This window comes from Tachysurus vachellii, chromosome 1 (genome assembly GCF_030014155.1).
Source record: "Tachysurus vachellii isolate PV-2020 chromosome 1, HZAU_Pvac_v1, whole genome shotgun sequence".
Lineage (NCBI taxonomy): Eukaryota > Metazoa > Chordata > Actinopteri > Siluriformes > Bagridae > Tachysurus > Tachysurus vachellii.
The window spans coordinates 36,030,279-36,049,946 of NC_083460.1; the positions used below are offsets into that span (position 1 = coordinate 36,030,279).

General features: G+C 37.8%; 2 protein-coding genes across 6 annotated transcripts; one reads left to right on the plus strand and one right to left on the minus strand.

Annotated features, from left to right (window-relative positions):
* The first annotated feature begins 42 nt into the window (after positions 1 to 42).
* On the plus strand, positions 43 to 8,455 carry ogal (O-GlcNAcase like). 2 transcript variants are annotated; one of them, XM_060885096.1, is made up of 17 exons: positions 43 to 173; positions 313 to 379; positions 521 to 572; positions 2,440 to 2,537; positions 3,082 to 3,212; positions 3,434 to 3,605; positions 3,875 to 3,973; positions 4,258 to 4,536; positions 4,688 to 4,786; positions 5,079 to 5,344; positions 5,551 to 5,725; positions 6,451 to 6,536; positions 6,668 to 6,760; positions 6,921 to 6,991; positions 7,161 to 7,281; positions 7,912 to 8,035; positions 8,198 to 8,455. In XM_060885096.1, the coding sequence occupies exons 2-17, from the start codon at positions 328 to 330 to the stop codon at positions 8,332 to 8,334; spliced, it is 2,055 nt and encodes a 684-aa protein (XP_060741079.1). In that variant the 5' UTR covers positions 43 to 173; positions 313 to 327; the 3' UTR covers positions 8,335 to 8,455. The 2 variants fall into 2 exon arrangements, with proteins under 2 accessions (XP_060741079.1, XP_060741088.1); XM_060885105.1 differs by having other exon boundaries at positions 78 to 173; positions 318 to 379.
* A 650-nt stretch (positions 8,456 to 9,105) lies between these two features.
* On the minus strand, positions 9,106 to 19,167 carry cant1b (calcium activated nucleotidase 1b). 4 transcript variants are annotated; one of them, XM_060885127.1, is made up of 5 exons: positions 19,008 to 19,160; positions 13,891 to 14,030; positions 13,150 to 13,791; positions 12,800 to 13,003; positions 9,106 to 10,423 (listed from the first exon to the last, which is right to left on the minus strand). In XM_060885127.1, the coding sequence occupies exons 2-5, from the start codon at positions 13,892 to 13,894 to the stop codon at positions 10,053 to 10,055; spliced, it is 1,221 nt and encodes a 406-aa protein (XP_060741110.1). In that variant the 5' UTR covers positions 13,895 to 14,030; positions 19,008 to 19,160; the 3' UTR covers positions 9,106 to 10,052. The 4 variants fall into 4 exon arrangements, with proteins under 4 accessions (XP_060741110.1, XP_060741119.1, XP_060741127.1 ...); XM_060885136.1 differs by lacking the exon at positions 19,008 to 19,160 and adding an exon at positions 16,255 to 16,468; XM_060885144.1 differs by lacking the exon at positions 13,891 to 14,030 and having other exon boundaries at positions 19,008 to 19,167.
* Between the last annotated feature and the right edge of the window lie 501 nt (positions 19,168 to 19,668).

Below are 19,668 nucleotides of genomic sequence, written 5' to 3' on the forward strand. Positions count from 1 at the left end.
TGACAGTTTAGACGCATGCGCAGTAGGTGTAAATACAAAGTGCAAGCAGGAACTGGGCAGATTATAAAGGCAGAAAAGTGCATTATAAACAGATGGGATGAGGCTCGGCGACTCTTATTCTCTTGTGCTTTAACGCCTAATCTTTTTCTAACGCATAGAGTCGAGAAGTGAAGGTGAGTTTTGAAGTCAGAAGTACAATATTTACTGATGTCATTCATTTTGGAGTCTTTAAGCAAAGCTACTTCTGCATTGTTTAGCACTGCTTGCTAAATTATTATTTAATAATTATTATAAATCTTTATATGCTGTTAGAGAAGGTGTAAGACGATGGCAAAGATTAGCACCAACCAGAGGATGTTTCTCAGTGGGGTTGTGGAAGGTGAGAAAATGCTGAACTGTATTTTACTGTACTGACTGAATGTTTGAACAGAAATGAGTTAGATTGATGGTAATTGGTTCATTAAGAACACTGACCATTGACCTCTGGCTGTACACTGACCTTTGGTTTTGTTTTTTTTAGGGTTTTATGGGCGCCCTTGGACTATGGAGCAAAGGAAGGCGCTGTTTAGAAGGTAGTAAATGTTTTATGTGCTTTGATAATGTTCCTCATATTATCTGTCTGTGGCTCATCATAAATGTATTTGATATTTTACGTCAGACACTCTTATCCAGAGTGACTAACATTTTTTATTTCCCGAGGGCAATTGAGGGTTAGGGGCCTTGCTCAGGGGCCCAACAGTAGCAACTTGGTAGAACTGGGATTCGAACCAATGACCTTATGATCAGTAGTCGCCTTACACCTTAACCACTGAGCTACCATATCCTGTTTTGCTTGGTGCAGTTACCTTGTACCACTCCATTAGCTAGCAATAATGAAGTGGGACTGCTCCGGGTGTGTGTTCACGGTGTGTGTGTGTGCACTTTGGATGGGTTAAATGCAGAGAACGAATTCTGAGTATGGGTCACCATACTTAGCTGTATGTCACCTCATTTAAAAATCAATATAGTTTAGCAGAGATTTATTTACAAAAAAAGTTTGTTTTGTTGGTGTTAAATTTGTTATGGTGCAAGCGGTTACTCCTGAAAGTTACTGAATGCACACTATTCAATAATTTATATTCAACATTATGAATATGAATTATTGAATAAAGTGCGCATTTAAAGTGTCACATGATCTCAGTATAAATACACCTGTTATTGGAAGTCCTTAGAGTATGTTAAAAGCCATGTGTAAACAAACAGCATTATGAAAATTATTTGCTATCAAATCAAGTTCAGGATGATGATGTTCTGTAATAATATCAATCAGCATTTGGTAATTTAAAAAAAAAAATCCTAAACTTCAAGGACATCACACAGGTGAAAGAATTCTGCATTGTGGAGTACGGGAAACTTTATTCCAGTTGATGTCAGGAACTGATAGATGGCTACAAGAAACATTGAGGTTATTTCATCCAAAGTTGGAAATACTAGTTATTACTATTATTACTAATACTACAAACTTTTTCCTCAGTCTATATACTCATTATAGGTTGATTTCCTTTGTTTAATAAGTGAAAACAAAGTGATTTTTATTGCTGTTTACATCCAATTACATTACTTTCATCCACAGGTACAAATTAAATCAAGACCAGAAACTGATATGTTGACATTTCTTTATAAAGAACTAAATATTTAATTATATATATATATATATATATATATATATATATATATATATATATATATATATAAATTCTAATTGTGTGTGTGGTATGTATGTATGTATGTATGTGTATATATATATATATATATATATATATATATATATATATATATATATATATATATATATATATATACATATCAATTTCTGGTCTTGATTTAATTTGTACCTGTGGATGAAAGTAATGTAATTGGATGTAAACGGCAATAAAAATCACTTTGTTTTCACTTATTAAACAAAGGAAATCAACAAAAATGAGTATATCAACTGAGGAAAAAGTTGTGTACACAATTAGAATAATATAGACACTTGAGTAAATGTTTCATTGCCGCATTTTAATGAAACCTTAAGGGAAGCCCCATGTGGTCTTAAAGCAATCAGTAAACATGTGGAAAAAAGATTGTCTTGTAATTTAAAAATCTGACTTTTGTCTTTGTGTCAAAGTGCTGTATATTATAAATTATTCATCAACCTGAGAACACCATCTCTATAGTTAATCATGGTAGATGTAGCATCATGTTAAAGTTTACCCCTCTACTCTTGCTTGTTTCTTTGCTTAATGCCTATAATACTAGGGGTCTCCACTAGGCAGACTTGCAGTTTCATCTTCTGCCCAAGTTTTAATAATGGAATTTGGAATGTGGAAGTTCAATGGGTAAATACCCATGCAAGACACTCCAGCTACAAAATGACCGTTAATCTAAAACCTGCATGTGTGTTTATCGATAACTCAGAGAGAAGAAATGGGGATTGAACGCATACCTTTATGCCCCAAAAGATGACTACAAACACAGGATGTACTGGAGAGAGCTGTATACCTCAGAGGAGGCAGGTAAGGAACACATTATAGTTATTTTTTTGTTGTAAAAAGATTATCAACTGTGAGCTCATGTATGGAAAAAAGGTCAGTTGGTGATTTTCTTTGAGCTTCTCTGTCGTAAGACATAACACGAGCAATAGTTCAAAAAGATGCAGCTAGCTGGCATCACATGTCTCAGATGAAGTATGCACTAGATTTTTCCCTCTCTGTGTGATAGAGAAGTGGGATAGTGGGTGTAAAATGGCAAATAACTAGATTGGGAGCAAATATGGTGTCAAGGTGGTGTCAGTCATTTTTACATCAGTTTGTGTTTTGACACTCTGTATGTTTGTCGCTCTGGAGGGAACCCTGAAGGGGTGTATTTTTGGATACTGAATTTCAAATGAACTGGCTTCAGCTAACCTCCAAAAAGACTGGTTTTTAAAGAATTTTTAAAATGTTAAGCTTATTTGAATTGATGAGTGATGTATAGTGTAATAAGGAAATGACAGATTTCACAGATCTCATTCTTTTTCTCATTATAGTATTGTGTAATATGTGTCTTGTGTCTTTAAAGAACAACTGATCACCCTCATTTCTGCTGCGAAAGAACATGACGTTGAGTTTATCTACGCCATCTCACCTGGGCTGGATATTACGTTCTCAAACGCTAAAGAGGTTGCTGCTCTTAAGAGAAAGCTAAGTCAGGTAATATGATATGATTTAAGACATGCTCAGTCATTAATTGATAAAGAGTGTCATCAGTCTAAACAAAAATTACAAATCAGGTTTACATGTGAATTATTTCCTTCAGTGTCAGCGGTACATTGAGCAGCCAAGTAGTTTTATATATAATGATAATTACATTTTTGTCTCTGAGCCAAATCTGATAGAGTTGAGTGTGTGTGTGTGTGTTTCTTGCATGGCAGGTGTGTGAGTTTGGCTGCAGATCCTTTGCCCTACTTTTTGATGACATTGAGCCAGAAATGTGTGCTGCTGATAAGGAAGCCTTTAGCTCCTTTGCTCATGCTCAGGTGTCTGTCACCAATCAGGTGTATGAGCATCTGCAGGAGCCCCAGACATTTCTTTTCTGCCCAACAGGTAACACTGATGACCCTTAATAGTAGTACTCTACCTTTAAGTGCGTGACTATGTGACTCAGAATAATCTGGATGGGTCTGAAGTGTCAAGCCTTCTTTAGTTTTACCTTCAAATTTACAGAAAAGGCAAACAACCCCATCACCAGAGTTTCTTGTTTGGTCTTTATTACTTAATCACTGATAAATTTACAGGTTATGCCTGGCATAAACAACATTTTTCCACTTGAAGTTGGTGTACATGTATCACAAAAGTTTTTTTTCCCTTTGTAGATTACTGTGCTGCATTCTGTACCCCTAATGTGAGCCAGTCTTCATATTTACACACCGTCGGAGAGAAACTCCTGCCTGGAATTGACGTTCTCTGGACTGGTAAGATCAGAAACTCTGTTTTTTAAGGGTTGTTAACATTCTACACTCCACTTCCCAAGTTACATGGTAATACAGTTCCACTTTGTATTTTAATGAGCTAAAAATAGATTCAGAACAGTTTATTTGAAAAACTACATCACAGAACAGTTGTGTTTTAAATAGAACGAGCAGATACCATCAGGTGTTTATTTACATTCAGGTGAAGAAATTGTTGTTTGTGATTTATGTGACGTCAGTCTCATTTCAGTGAACTGTTTCTGTAAGTACTTGTTCATCTCTCTCAGGGCCAAAAGTGGTGTCCAAGGACATTTCTGTGGATTCTATTGAGGAGGTGTCCTGTGTTTTAAGAAGGCCACCAGTGATTTGGGACAACATCCATGCGAATGACTACGACCCACAGCGGATGTTCATTGGACCCTTTAAGAATCGACCCACAGAACTCATTCCCAAACTGCGAGGAGTACTCACCAACCCTAACTGTGAATTCGAGCTCAATTTTGTGGCTATCCATACATTAGCCACTTGGTGCAAATCTAACACCGGACAGAAAGATGTTGCTATGGGTAAGCTGCTACGAATGCTGCTACGAACTCTTGCGTGATTGGTTTTTTGATGTAACTTACTTATAACCTGCTTAACATGACAGTCATTTGGAATGGTCCACATGATTTTGTCCAAATTTCTCTCTGTCATTCTGATATTGTTGTTCTACAGATGGCGAGGATCATGGGTCTGACTACAACCCCAAGGAGGCTTTGCGGCTCGCCCTCACTGATTGGCTAGTTGAGTTTGGTGTGGCTGATCAACCTGATGGTAAAATGCCCATGTTCATTTCCTGAAGGTTATACATGAAATTATGATAATACTTCTGTGCATAATATCATTAGATATTAGACAACGCTTATGGCAGTATTCAGTATCAAAGCACTCTTACTGGTGCAAAAATAACGGCACATCCTTTCATTATGCCTTACGTAAGATAAATATTTGAGTGTTCGTAATTAGTTAATTGTTTAAGGAAAAGTCTTGTTCTATTTAAGTTTTGTTCTATCTTGGGCAAAGCAGGAGTTCGATCAGTGCTGATTTGTAGCCTGTGCGTGTGTAGTGTCCCGGGAAGGCAGTGGTCGTGCTAAGAAAGAGCCGTCTGATGAGGAGCCGATGCAGACAGATGAGTACGTGCCGGGGCCCACAGAGAACCCACTGTACACAGCTGAGCCACTCACCCTGGATGACCTAACGCTGCTTGCTGATCTTTTTTACCTACCCTATGAATATGGTCCCACTGCTCTCACCATGCTGCAAGAGCTTCAGTGGCTAAGAGGCAACAGTGACGCTGCCACGTTTGGCCCTGTGGTAGCTGAAAACAACAAGGTTAGTGAGAGGGCAAGAAAGTTACAAAAAACCTGTGAGTAGGCAGCAAAATACACACTGTGGAGAGGAATATACACCCCATCCACATTCTTTCTTGGATTCATGGCCACATATGGCTTTTGCAATTTTTTACATGATGTGACATGTTTTACATAAAATATTATTGATTTTATTATGATCGATATTCCATTAAAAACTCTTTACAGGCTAAAGAATGGCGAAAGAGAGCCGAGCACTTTGAAGACCTGTGTGCTGCAGTTGTCCGGATGTTCAACAGGCTGTCGAACGCACCCAACAGAACTATTCTTTATGATCTGTACAACTACATCTGTGACATAAAGAGTGGTGTGTCCTTAGCCAGAGCATTTGTCAACAGTTTGGGTAAGTCCTCATTAGATTATATAGGAAATGGATGTGACTTTTGAATTATGTCATTGAAAATGAAATAAATTGTTTTCAATTACTTCTTGAACAACTTTTTTTTTAATGTATAAGGTTTATGTAGTGTATTTTGGAAGCAGCACATGAAAATGTTCTCACATGAAAAGTTAGAACACCTGTAAACAAGAGAATGATACAGGTTAAATGATAGACGTTATGGAATACTTTTACGACCCAAAACAGCCAAATGTAAAGTGCATCTTTATGTGGATCACTGAAAATTAACGATGTTCCTCAACATCTTGAGTTGCAGTTGGGTTTCTTCAGCTGTTTTTCTCTTTTGGGGACCATGTGGGGACTGATTTTGCTACTGCCATCTACTGTTAAAATGTAGCTAGGATGCCTCCTTCTCCTTCTACTCAGACTTTAAGATGAATCAAACAATCCTAAAAAACAGGGTATACAAATAAAATAAATTTATAAAGCGCAATGATTAAGCTTTCTTGATGCCCAATGATGCCTGAGATAGGCACAGGCTCCCCGTGACCCGAGGTAGTTTGGATAAGCGGTAGAAAATCTGTGAGTGAGTGAGTGATTAAGCTTCCTACGTACTTCTAACAAGCCCCTGAAATGTCACCCACATTATGAAGCATTTCTACTCCAGCAGAATCTCCTTGACAAGACTGATATATATTGATTTATTTGTCTGCTGCTTTTGGAAACAGGTGGTCGTAATCCTCCTCCTTCTCACGTTATAAATGATGACCCCGAGCCGTGGGGCTTTAGAGGTGGACTTTCTGGAGAGTTCCAGGTACAGTTCATTTAGTCTTTACCATTTATTGTGCATTAAATGATTACAAACAAGGCAAAACAATGCATAAAGTGGTATTCACGTAACTGGTTTCTGGTTTTTTTCTAATTTGACACTAATTTGTTATCTAGAGGATGCTTCCGTGCCATGGGAACAGGGATCTCTTTCGTACCCCTCCTGCCACTAGAGTGTACACTATGCGACCATGTACCCCCAAAGATAAGGTGATTGATGTGCTGATTTAGGAACATCAAAATCCCCACGGCGTTTATCATCTGCTTTTACACCTGAACTCAATGTTTTAGGCTACCTATGACACTGTGGAGATGCCATCCATTATAAATTAGCATTGATCAGATGTGTGTGTGTGTGTCTACTTTGCAGTCTGAGGTTTTGAGATTATCCAAGGAGATGCAGACTGAGACACTACAGCAAGTTGCATTAATTGGTGACAGGTAATAATACAATAATTTCCACTGAACTACATTTTTGAAAGTCCTTTGCCAGATTTATGGCAAAAACAAGATCATAGTGTCTTGATAGTCTTGCCATTTTAAGCTGTTACCGTCAAGCTTGCTGCTGTACATGATGCAGTTACATTATTCTGTGTGTCCTTTCACTCAGGCTAGTGGACGGTCAGATTGCTCCATCTAAGCAATGTGCCCTGGTGCTGGAGGATGAGGTGGGCATCTGTGGTTTCGCTTTAGCCCTCACTGATGCAAAGTCAGCCATGACCACATCCCAGGTTCGAGACAAAGAGGACAGCACTGCCTCCCACCCTTTCCTACTAACTCTAAACTACTGTTTGTAACTTTAAAGTAGAGATGCAGAATTCATTTTAAACACAATCATGATTTTTGGCTTTATCAGTTGTCAGAGTCATCACATTGGGATTGATATTAGTGAACTTAGCTAAGGTTAGCTAGTTATAGTTATCAAAGTTTACAGACACAGATTCATTAAATCAGAAATTCCATAATTATTTTTAATGTTAAGGCTTTGAGTGTATTAGACGATAGAAATAGGCAGTTCATCTGGCTACACATGCAAAACTAATGAGCATTAGATGAGATCAATCTGCAGACCATGCAGCCATTTTTTAAACTTCATTTACTTACAGTCTAATTGCATTTATATTTATCATTGAAAAGATGCGCTCCATTAAGTGACCAGCCTAGCTAAATTTCTTTAGATACAAGATCATGAAGGAAGGATTATAATGTGCAATGGTATGTTTTGTACCAAAACAGGATAAGCTGAACAAAGACATCAGTTTTAGGCATAATGCAGAAAGACTTTTTAGAGTATTCAAACCGATATGGCTTTAAACTGGTGATGTTTACTACCTTGTTGTGTCTCTTTTATCTGCGTGTAGTATCCAGAAACGATGCTGAGAGATTTCCCCTCTATCATGATTATTCAAATCCACCCAAGAGTACCAGATCCCAACACTGCCAAGCGGCTGATTGGCAACATGTTTTCTTTACTACAAGAAGCTGGTAAGTTTCTGCTCACCATCAGAAACACCTGCTCACCACCGTATCACTGACACACACAGAGACTGTTGATCAATCGGTGTCTGGCTTTATCCTCTGTCCTGGTTATACACTGCTACTGCATTCATTTTTTTTATACAGTTCTATTCTGCATTTTCTCCTCAGGCTCCACTGGTGTTTTTTGCGAGTTCAGATCCGTCGACAGAAGAATGCTGGACTTTCTCAGGACTCTGGGGCTGCTCCAGGTACTTACAGTGGAAGGACTACAAACAGGCTTGGTCATCATGGGAACAAAGCTGTGAATAACAATCTGTGTTTTACAGACATTAAGATGTTGATTTAAGGCCACACAATGCTTTTATTGTTAAACAAAAAAATTACATTAAAGCTTCAACTTGACATGGATACGTGTTTATAACTTCATATGGTGTCTAATGATGTTTATTTGTTCCGTTACATCTTCACATGATCAGAACTTGATCCAGAATTACATTTGGAGTATTTAATTCTTGGTTCTCTGTGTTTATACTTTATACTTTTTTTCTATTTTCTGCTTTTGAACTAGTCCATGCTTGTTTTCTTTCAAAATAAATCCCGGACTCATAGAAATACAAGCTCTATTTTAAACAGATGTTAAACTTCACACAACATTAACCATTCCTCCAAGCACATACCCGTCTCCTATCCTGACTCCTCTTTATAGTCTAACTCCTCACAGTTTTCTTCTCTTTCAGTGTCTTTTCATTTCCTGACTACAGAACATTTCCATGTTCGGAGGAAAATACATTATTTTATAAGCTGCATGAAATATAATTCAAATACCTCAAATAAAAGGTGAATATATATCATACAAGTCCTGTATAGCAATATACATATTATAATATAACTAAACAAAAAAAACACGATCATTTTTCATAAATAAGATTTAAGCAACGTCAAAAAACTAATTAAAACCCGTCGGTTAAGTAAATGTTTTTGCAGAGTACTTATGAATGGCTAAAATGATGTTCAGTAGGGAAAAAAGGAGGACACTGGGAGAAATAACTTGGAAAATAATACTCGTTCGTTACTAATTCAGCTGTTTTAAGCATCTTCATTTTTATTTTCTTGTCCAAGATGAAGGCAGCTATTAAATATTCTATTATCACAGCCACACCTCAGAAGAGCAACATTCATTGAGCATATATGCATTTCAGCAGGATTTTAAAACATCACACTAAAACAGAAATAAAACACTCATTGTTAAAGTCACCTTAAAGTTTAGAACATTCTGGTTTATGATTAAACTCTTTCTGGAGTGTGTAGAAGGATTATTACATATTACTAATGATTCATTTTATTATTATTATTATTTATGTACATTATTATTAACTACTAGTGTATGTAGGGACATTTCTAAATTTATAATAAGAGATATGCGCAGTAATGTCTGATGAACGTGGTTTTTTGTTGTAGCTTTCTTGAAACTACTGCAAACCTTGGCTTCAAAAAAAAATTTTGGGTGAATTTTTAGAAATATCTGCATGATCATTTTAAAAGGCATAAATAAAAACATACTGAAATGAACATGATTCATTTGCATCACTGAATGCATCTTTCAACTCCATTTAATAAAAGACGATTTTTGTCTTTCCGATCATTCCAGTTTGGGTAGTTAGTCCATGTTGTGCGCGTTAAACAAAAAACCCTGAGTCTTTAGCAGTACTGTTTTTCACAGAGATGCTGATAAAAGACCTTTGGCCCACGCTTAAGACCACACGACAAACGTGTATGCTCTGTGAGCTGGCTGGTTAGCTTGCCATGCAGGAGTGTCTGTGTTTTGTTTGCCCTCATTGATCTCCCTGCCCATGACAGCCCAGGATTTAGGTGCTTCCACTGGCTGGATCTCCATGAGGACACGAATAAACCACTGCATACGGAGATATCAAAGAGAAACTGATGTGTTTATGACGTTATAATCTATGACACTGCACAGATGCACAGAAGTGACCTCCATGTGAGAAATCCGACTCTCCTGTAATTAAATAAACTCCAGCCCTTCATACTTCACATCTCCGATCTTTGTCTCAGGCAGCAGGACTCGTCCGTCCAGTGTGAAGGCAGTGATGTAGGTGGCGATTTTACCTGCGTCCTCCTCAGACTTTAGTGCTAGAACCATTTTATCATGGGTATTGGGAACGAACCTGAAAGCTGAGAAGCCGTGAGTGGGGAGCAGCCGCCCGACTCGGGTTACTGAGATGTGGCTGAAATCAGCTGTGCAGGTTAGGAGCAGGTTGGTGGCGCGGCGCTCGTCGGCTGTTTCCTCGTAGCGTTCGGAGCTGGCGCGGCGTGGGAGGAAGAACCAGCGCTGTCGTCGCTCGCTCCACACCGCCGACTCATGTATAAAATAACCTGAAAAAGGCAAGACGACCAGTATTTATCTAACTGTGGGCTTTAGTTTGTTATAGGAATTATGCAAGTGTAACGAAATGAACTACTAACCACTAGTTACTATTAGTACTACTGCTATTTCTAGTACTGTTAGCACTATTAACAAACACTCCAAAAGCATGATGTGTGTCACTTAAATAAGGCTCATGTTCACAAGCATTTCAGTTCAGGTTAAACAAAGTGCACTGTGTAGTTTTACATTATTATATGGCAGGATAAATACAATAGAGCTTAGAGCATTTGGGTTTGGGTAAAGGTGGAGGTTTTCATTCCAATCATGCAGAAATCACACCTGTTTAGTCAGTTTATCTTGTCTTTCAGGTCACTGGCTTCTGCTTAGCTGGAATGAAAATCTGCACCCACTATGAGCTTTTTCAGATAAGATCAGATCATTGTTTGCACTGGTTCCTCCATCAAGCACTGTATGCTTGCACTCGTCTCACACTAAGTATACGGATACTACATTACGTGTTGTGCCACCGTCCTAAAGAAATGACATTATTCTTATGATTATATTATTGGGGATTGTAAATGAAAATACAACTGATTTGAGAAATCAAATCTCTTTCTGGTGCTGTGGCCATTCAAGATCTGGAGGTTTGGTTGTTAGGGGTTTTACAGGGGCTTCTGCTTCACAGTGTAGAAATGGCTGCTGGTACAAAAATTACTCAGCCAAACACAAAAGAGTTTACTGAAATACGATGGAATCGTTTTTCAGAGAATTACAGTAAGTATAAGGTTCAGGTGAGCAAGCCTCTTAAAACGATTCATAAAGTTCAACATGTTGGCGTGTGGGTGGTTTTGTTGTGTTGTCACTCTTGGAATCAATCAATCAGCTTTAATTAATTAACATTTTAAATAATAGCAGGTAAGGAGTCATAAACAAGAGCTGCTTAGATCACTGAATGCACGTTCAGGAAAAAAAAATGCATTTGAGAAGCCGCATTTCAAGATTATGAAAAAAGTGACTGTTCAGACACAAAAAGCTATGGCAATGCCAAGTGTATGTTGGGGCCAAAGAGGAGCAACTGCAAGTACTTTAGAGCATTTGTTTTCACAAATAGCTGACAAGGTATCACTGAATTTCAGTTTTCTATATGTCGATGTTAGAGATATGGTGTCATCAAGGATGAATCACAGCTTTGTCCTGGCAGCCAGATTCGGATGAGGTCACTCTTATTCCATGGTGGAATGTGGGTCAGATAACAGTGGGTGGGCAAAAGGGCCTTTACTCCTTTATGATCTGGATGAACTGCACTGAGCCGCTCTGAAAGGTTTAGTGTCATACAGGCAAATTTGTGCTGTGGTACTCACAAGACTGATATTTTCTGTATATCTGTTTAATTTGTACTTAGGGCTTTCATTTCAAGACTATTTTTGGGTATATACACCTCACTCCTATGGCCCAGTGAAGAGTCCCGTCTAACCCATCAATACGTTTAAACTGAGTGCTGGAGACAGTGAAGCCCCTGTAGATGTGGGGGGTGGGGGTGGGGGGCTGGTTGGTTATAATAATAATAATAATACATTTTATTTAAAGGCGCCTTTCTGAACACTCAAGGTCACCGTACAAAAAACAACAAAGACAGATCACTCCCAAAATTTTTAGAAAGGTTTCAGGCTCCTGAGTGGTGCAACAGAAAAGCCTTTGATCGCAAGTTCATAACCATACAATACATCTATGTCCATGAGTGTAGGAGATTAAAATGGGCCATGATCTCAGGGATACTAGTGGCAGATCGTTCTCCTCTGTCAATCATAGTGGCACTAGCTAATCATGGGTGTGTGAGCTCACGGATGCAGAGGTGTTACACTGCTTACCTGGACAGCAGTTTAAAGAATACAGTCGGCTGGCTTCATGTGCCTTAAGAAATCGCTTTAAGGGGCCAAGTGGAGGCAAACATGCCAACTCTTCTCACAGAGATGGTTTTCTTTTAATTTGTGACTCATCATGAGTATTAAAGACTAAATTATATAACAGGAACTTTAAATGCTGCAATACAGCTTTCAGAAAAAATGGTTCACACCCCTTTAACATGACATTACTTTATTGCTTATTACAGCAATAAACAGGACTATACTTTAAAGGTATCTATATACATAATGCATGTCAAGGGTCTTTACTTATCACTGTGCAGTGTTAGCAAACTGTTGCAAAATATAGTACAAAACCTTACATTCTTGAAATCCACTGTCTTATGGTGCATCATGTCATGAAAGGCCTATTAAGTACATATAGAGGAACGTGAAAAGGCCAAATGGTCAAGCACTTCAACACTGAAGCTGACTGTAGATTTTTTCTCGTTTTGTGAAGAGTGTTTTACTGAGATTGTTTACCAGGTGGTTTGATGCCTGCTGCTCCCCTCAAGGCGACGTATTGAGACACCCAGTTCTTGTGGTGCACGTCACCCTGGAAGCCAATGACTTTCACCCACTGGGGATCGTTGTTCACGAATTCACCTGTGGTGGTTGTCCACTCCTTCCCCAGCCCACCTACATACAGGTGCTCGTCCTTCACTGCCAGCCACTCCGCCTTAAAACCTGTACACCAGGACAAGCTTGTTTTATATCATGTTTCACTACAGCTTTGCCCCCTGTGAAATCTGAGCCCCATTAATCAATCAAAATGTTTAATTATTCTGCATACATAGATAGATACAATATTCAGTTTGCATGCAATCTCCTACCTTTGGAAACACTGCCATCTCCATCAGGCAGGATGACCCAGGGTATAGCCCGGTTGTCTTCGATGCGGTACACCACACCTGTTCGATCGTCCACACTATACAGACGTCCGTTAAATGCCACCAGGTCGGAAAGCTCCATCCCACGACCTTTTTCTGATAAATGGCTCTCCAGCACCACCTTGTCTGGGTCCCACTCTACCTCCACTTGTTCCCCGTTGTCTGACACTATCAGGTGGCCTCGCTGCATGTAGCTGAACCAGGTATTGTCCTTGGTGCTGTGCGAATTTGTGTCCAAGTCTGCGATCACAGCTATGCGGTAGCGGACGCCGTTAGCTGTGTGCTCAGGGGGACTCAAAGGGTATGTATGGTTATAACTGGCCTCCTTTTTGGCAGTCGCATCCCGAATCAGCCGGCGTGCACCGTCACTACGATGAAATGATGGAAAGAGTTGCGTCTCCCCTGTAGTGCCCCCTGCAGTTTGGTGCAGATAGAGCAGCAGACCCAACGCTAGCATAGCAATCACTGTGATGGCCCTCCATTTAAAATGGAAGCGAGGGTCAGTGCTAGCACTGCTGATGGAGGCCAAGGAGGGCAGGGACCGCATGGAGATCCGGGTGGTCATCAGGTCATTAGGGGGTAGAGCTAAAGGAACAAAGCAAGGAGAGAGAATAAGTGAAATTAAGAAATCTCAGAAGAGTGAGCAAGAGTGAGAGAGAGAAAGAAGGAAAAATTATTTTATACCCATATGCCAAGCCTATATTTGCCTAAGGTAGTTGTTTGTGTTCTTTCTTGACTGCCACATTTTCATACACGTCACTGAACCATGACATCACAGAAGTAAAAAGCTGATCATAGCAGACTGGTTAGGTGTGCAGCCTCTCCTGTAGAAGGAAAGATACTACATTTGTATGGAAATAAATGTATCTCAGAACTGGGCTCTTTAAATGAGCTTCTACTACTGAGTGATAATTCAGATTATACAGACAGCACCAATTCATTTTTAGGTCCACAAAAAAGATTCAGTGGGAGTCAGATAGATACAGTAGATCAGTTAGCGAGGCTCTTCAACCGTTCAATGTGCTAAGGTACAAGTCTCTGAGTTATTACTTAGTAAGCATGCTGTATTTTGAACAATTGACTCTTGCTGTGTAATTCACTTGTGGATGAAAGTCTTGTGATGTCCCGACACAATTGTGAATTCTAACATAGTCAATGATTTGGTGCCCTAAATAAAATGTCTTTGTCCTAGAACTATATAAATGTTTGCACTCAACTGTATGTGTGATTATTCAGCTACATATCTAAAGAAGGATCCAGGAAGTGCACTGTTTAATTGTCGTAATTGCAGACGATTTAGTCAGACAAAACACACAAAGTTCTCAAGAAACAAAACTAACAGAAACTTTGTATAGCTTATTAAACTTCTTCCACCCTCTTGCTATCTCTCATCTATCCTTTCGTTCTTTCATTGCTTTTGATGATAAAGTGCTATAAACCAATTTGTACCTAAACTGTCCAATCAACAGCAATGACCGTACTAAACTGTTAATACAGAGAAAATAACTGAATATTTTAACTGAATATGAACATTTCTATGTTCAGCTCCACCTCAGTGACTTATGTTTTTATCTGTTTGTGTTGACCTGAGACAGATGTGAGCTGGAGTACTAGAGCTGAATATCTAGCCGTCTAGATAAGTACAACCTTTACACATAGTTCAGCAAATCAGTGACTTCCAGAAACCCAACATCAACTTTTCACTAATGCTAATGAACACCTATGAGACCTAGAAATATGTCAGTATCAAGTTCAAGGGGCTTTTAAAACAGACATGCAGATGACTACAACATTTTAAATGATTGTTGAATGACATTGCATGCTTTTTAGCAATTTACTATTTAGTTGTGTTTAAATGTTGTGTGAGACACGTTAGTTCCTGTTATTGCTCTTATCAATCTAACACTTTCCTGTGATGCAAAACCTACTGGCTGTTAAAATGGGATGATGCTACTGACTCCTGTAATAAATGTCTACTTACAATAAGCTTTACTATTTATTACATCAACATTTATATCTAAACAGTGCTTTTTAATTCATTTATTATTACATTGTGTAGCTCGTCTGCCACAGAGGTCACTGTGAATAGGTTTCTGCATAGAAATCTTCTCGCCAATCAGAAGAAAGAATTCAACTGTATTCTAGAACAATCCGGATATGCAAACCTCTAAGAGCAAACACTAGACATCCAACACAAAAGAGAAAAAAAATTGTGCAAATCAGGTTTTCCACCCAGAGCTTCCTTTAAAAACACTGATCATACTTTTGAATACAGAAGCATTAGGTAAGGCTTCCAGTAGTCCAACGAGGTTACACAATCTCTTTCTTATGCAAAAGCCACCTTTGCATTGTTTAACCCTTTGCACTAGTCTCATTTAACATTTCACTTTATCACATTTGTTGTTTACTTAGTTAATAATTTCAAAAGCATGTTACATAGTACTAGCACTCCTTAGTCAGTTCTCAACAGAGAACTCTTTTTTTTTTTTTTGTCTAGAAAGTCTCAGTTCCCTTCTAACTAGATATCACACCTTAGGGGCTAATTAACTAACCAATAGTAGCAAGTAACAGGCACAACATGAAAACATTATGTGTCTACATATAAGTGCCTACATTATCCTTGTGTTTTTGGCTTGTGTTATAAACTATGAACAATTCCTGAGCCAGTATTATAAAGCTTGCAGAGCCAACGCAAAAGCTTTACAGCACAATGAGAAAATAGTGAAGGATCATTATCCTGGATTCGCTGCAACCCCACAACCATTTGCCTAAAAGTGGACGTGTGCATGCCAACCTTTTGTGTTGGTTCTTTTTTAAAAACAAGCTTTGGCATGTCATTTTTTAGTGTAACATTTGTACAACAAAAAGATATCAGCTTATTATCAGAAATAAAGCTGCGTTAAAGGTTACTACAGTCAAATTTGACTCTTTCGCTCTCTCACAACAAAAATATTTATCTCTGCCTCAGCTTTACTCAAAAAGTTGGCTTTTAGTTGTATGTGTACAATCTAGTAGTCACTAAATACATGTGGATTTCATTTCATTTACCCTTCTCTCTCCTTCTTGCTCTTCTCTGATCTTTCTTTCTTCGGTCCATTCAGTACAGTCGCTTGTAGGAAAAAACTGATCCCAGCGTCTACCCTCTCTGTTTTTGCTAAACCTTTCCATGTCGATCTACATAGAATAAGGACGGCTAACCCTTGCAATCATGACTAAGGCAAATTTTCAGCACATTGGATTTTGAACTTTTATTTGCATGGATTATTGATTAGCTTAAGAACAGAAGAGCTACATGGCATCTGTCCCACTAAAAGACATTAACACATTTCTTGTGGCAAATGCTTTGTGCTCGTTGTTTTTGAACACCTTTGTCTGTATACTCCCATTGGCACAAGCCCTCTGAGCCTCCGGGACTGACAAGATAGAGATTGCAGCATGGCATAAAACATATAATCTATATATAAAAGCATGTAAAATTCATTAAATTCTCTTAAAAAATCTTAAAGTAAAAAGTTAAAATAAGAATTATTTGATAAAGGGGGCTACTTTGTGTTATAGTACAGTATAAATAAATAAAACATGCCACATTTTAGGAAAATAATCAATAACAGAGCTAAACAAACAGAATACATACCAAAATGTTATTCCTGGTCTACGAGAGCAACCTGCAAACAATTACAACTTACAAGTTGCTATTTTTGTCCTGTTATACTTTTTAACCAACTATAGTTACATGTAATGCCATAAATATTTAAGAAAAACAACTTAGTTCCTGTTACGTTATAGAACAAACAGTCATGTTTCGCCAGTCATTTCTTAACTTTTGCTTGTTTCTTTCTTTAAGTTAATAAGACAATAATAATAAACATCCTGATACAGAGTAATTACAAATCCCAAAGTGGTGCTTCATGAAGACGTTACTGAAGCGGAAAACCAAAAGGAACTGTTTCTGTTTATGTGAAGCATCAATACATTGACTAGCACTGATCATTTGAAGGCACTTTGCAAAGTCATTAAAAACATCTTATATCTGACATCTTTAAACCGACTTCAGTAGTAAGGTATGTCAAGAATATGCTGGACTTCTTCTAACAATAAAAAGTTAGAAAAGAGTAGAAAAATAGTAGAAAAAAAATGCAGTTAAACAGGAACACAAAATAGTAAGAAAGAAAAAAAAGAGTAAATAGAGCTGGAAGAACAGACCTGCCAACTACTGAAATAGCTCAGTGTGTCACATTTATTATTATTATTATTATTATTATTATTATTAATAATAATAATACATACATACATAAGAGCTAATAGAAAAGCAGTGCAATAGTGATTAGAGTTACTATTACTATAACTACTCAGTACTGCAATTATAGCTTTTGTGTGTAAAAAGCTTTTTGTGTTTGAACAGTTGGTGTCCCAAAATGATCGGAACCCTAATCCACTAACAAAAAAAATGGCCTTTAATTTTACAAATTATTCACAAAAATTGTGAAATCAAAAACACACTTAATGATGTGGTGCTCTGAATAAAATGTCTTTGTCAGGACATAAAGATGATGAAAATGTTTGCACTGAATTATACAGTATGTGTGTCTATTCAGCTACAGAGCTAAAGAAAAATCCAGGAAGTGCACTGTTTATTTTGTAATCGGAGAGAATGCAGGTAAGCAAAAAGCACAAAGTTCCCAGGAAACAGCTGCTCAAAACAACAACAAAAAAAAACAAAACAGAAAGTTTGTGTACCCAACTAAACATTTCAACTTTTTCCATTCTCTGCCTCTCTCTTTGTTTATCCTTTTGTGATAAAGTGCAATTTATACCAAAATTGTCCTAAACGTTGCAATTAAGTTAGTAAAATGTTAATACAGAGTAAAATAAATGCTTATTTTATTCATTACGGTGTACAGCCCTTCCTCAGACCGTTATTGCACATTCTCACAATGGCACATTTTCACCTGTATGTAAATTGTTTTGCAATTTCTGGTGCAGGCACATGTGCTGTGGTAATGTGACAATAAAAGTGACTTGACTTAATGATTTAGGTTATTATGTTTGCTCTAACTAAGTCATCCAATGCATCCTGCTAAACATCTGATAAGGAACTTTAAGAACATGCAGCTCTACCAGGCATAAAGGCACCTTCAGGGCAGGGTCATTATAGTAGTACAGCCATAGCTATCTTTTTTTAAACTTTAACATTTTATCCATAAATCCATATTCTAACTAAACATAAATTGTAGAGACTAAAACACTGAAAAATAACAATCAGACAGCATAACAATCATCTAGCGAATAGTATCCACTATATAACATGTTGGTGATTAGGGATATTATTATTTAGGGATAAAATATTTTATAACAAGCTTTAATTCTGGTCTGTTATTAAATTAAACGAAACAAAATACAAACAATAGGTTTTTAATACGGATGTAAAAAAAAGCGTACTGTGTAACTAGCTAGCTACTGATGTTCCTGACTACGTAGACACGTATTTCCGTACTACGTAGAACGCAAAAAAAGTACGCCAGGTTACCATAGTAACCGTGTGTGGCCTATTGTTTATCTGTACTACTTAGTATGTTAGTATGTGACATCGGATATGGAGGAGATCCGACTGAATACGATACTATTCTGTTACTATTCTGTTCGACGTTTACATGTTAATATCTATCTTACTTAAGTTATGTTAAAGTTCAGTCACTGTTAGCATCCAGCTAACACCGATGCTAATACATGTTAGTACTGTGATGTGTTTTAATATCAACCACACAGACCAAGTATTCAGGAGTTTAAATAAGTATACGTACAGCTCGAGGCTCCGCTCTGATATAGTTTTGCGGTGCAAAGTCTGCGGTAGATTAGCACGCTACAACCATTCCATCGTTTATCCAACGTCGGAACAGCCAGAGCTCCCTTCCCTTTTTACCACAACAAGCCTGCGAAGGAAATCTGCCAACACACCGGTTAGTGCGGATATTGGTACCGCCCACCCGTATTACTACAAGTTCCAGCCTCCTAATTTGTGATTGGCTGAGTTTATACTTGAAGAGTCCGCGGATTGGACGGTTCAGAAGTCTCTCTTTATAGTAACAAGATTAGGAAATAACAGTATGGCTCTGTTTATGCTGAATTCTCTTCAAGGGTGATTAATAAACAAACAAACAAACAAACAAATCAATTCATCAAATCTTCGACTGTAACTCACAATTTACACATGGTCTAGGTCATAAACGAAGTAGTAACGTCAAAGTAGATGTTTTACTTGTGTGACTGCAAAATGATGCACTCTTGTGTAATTCAAGTATGTATATATATATATATATATATATATATATATATATATATATATATATATATAAATAAAATTAGAATTTCCTTTCATCAATCTGGCAGCAATCGCATATTATTCTGCATTATCGTGCATGATTGTGCTTTGAACTTGTTCATGTTTGCTAGAAAAAGGCTGAT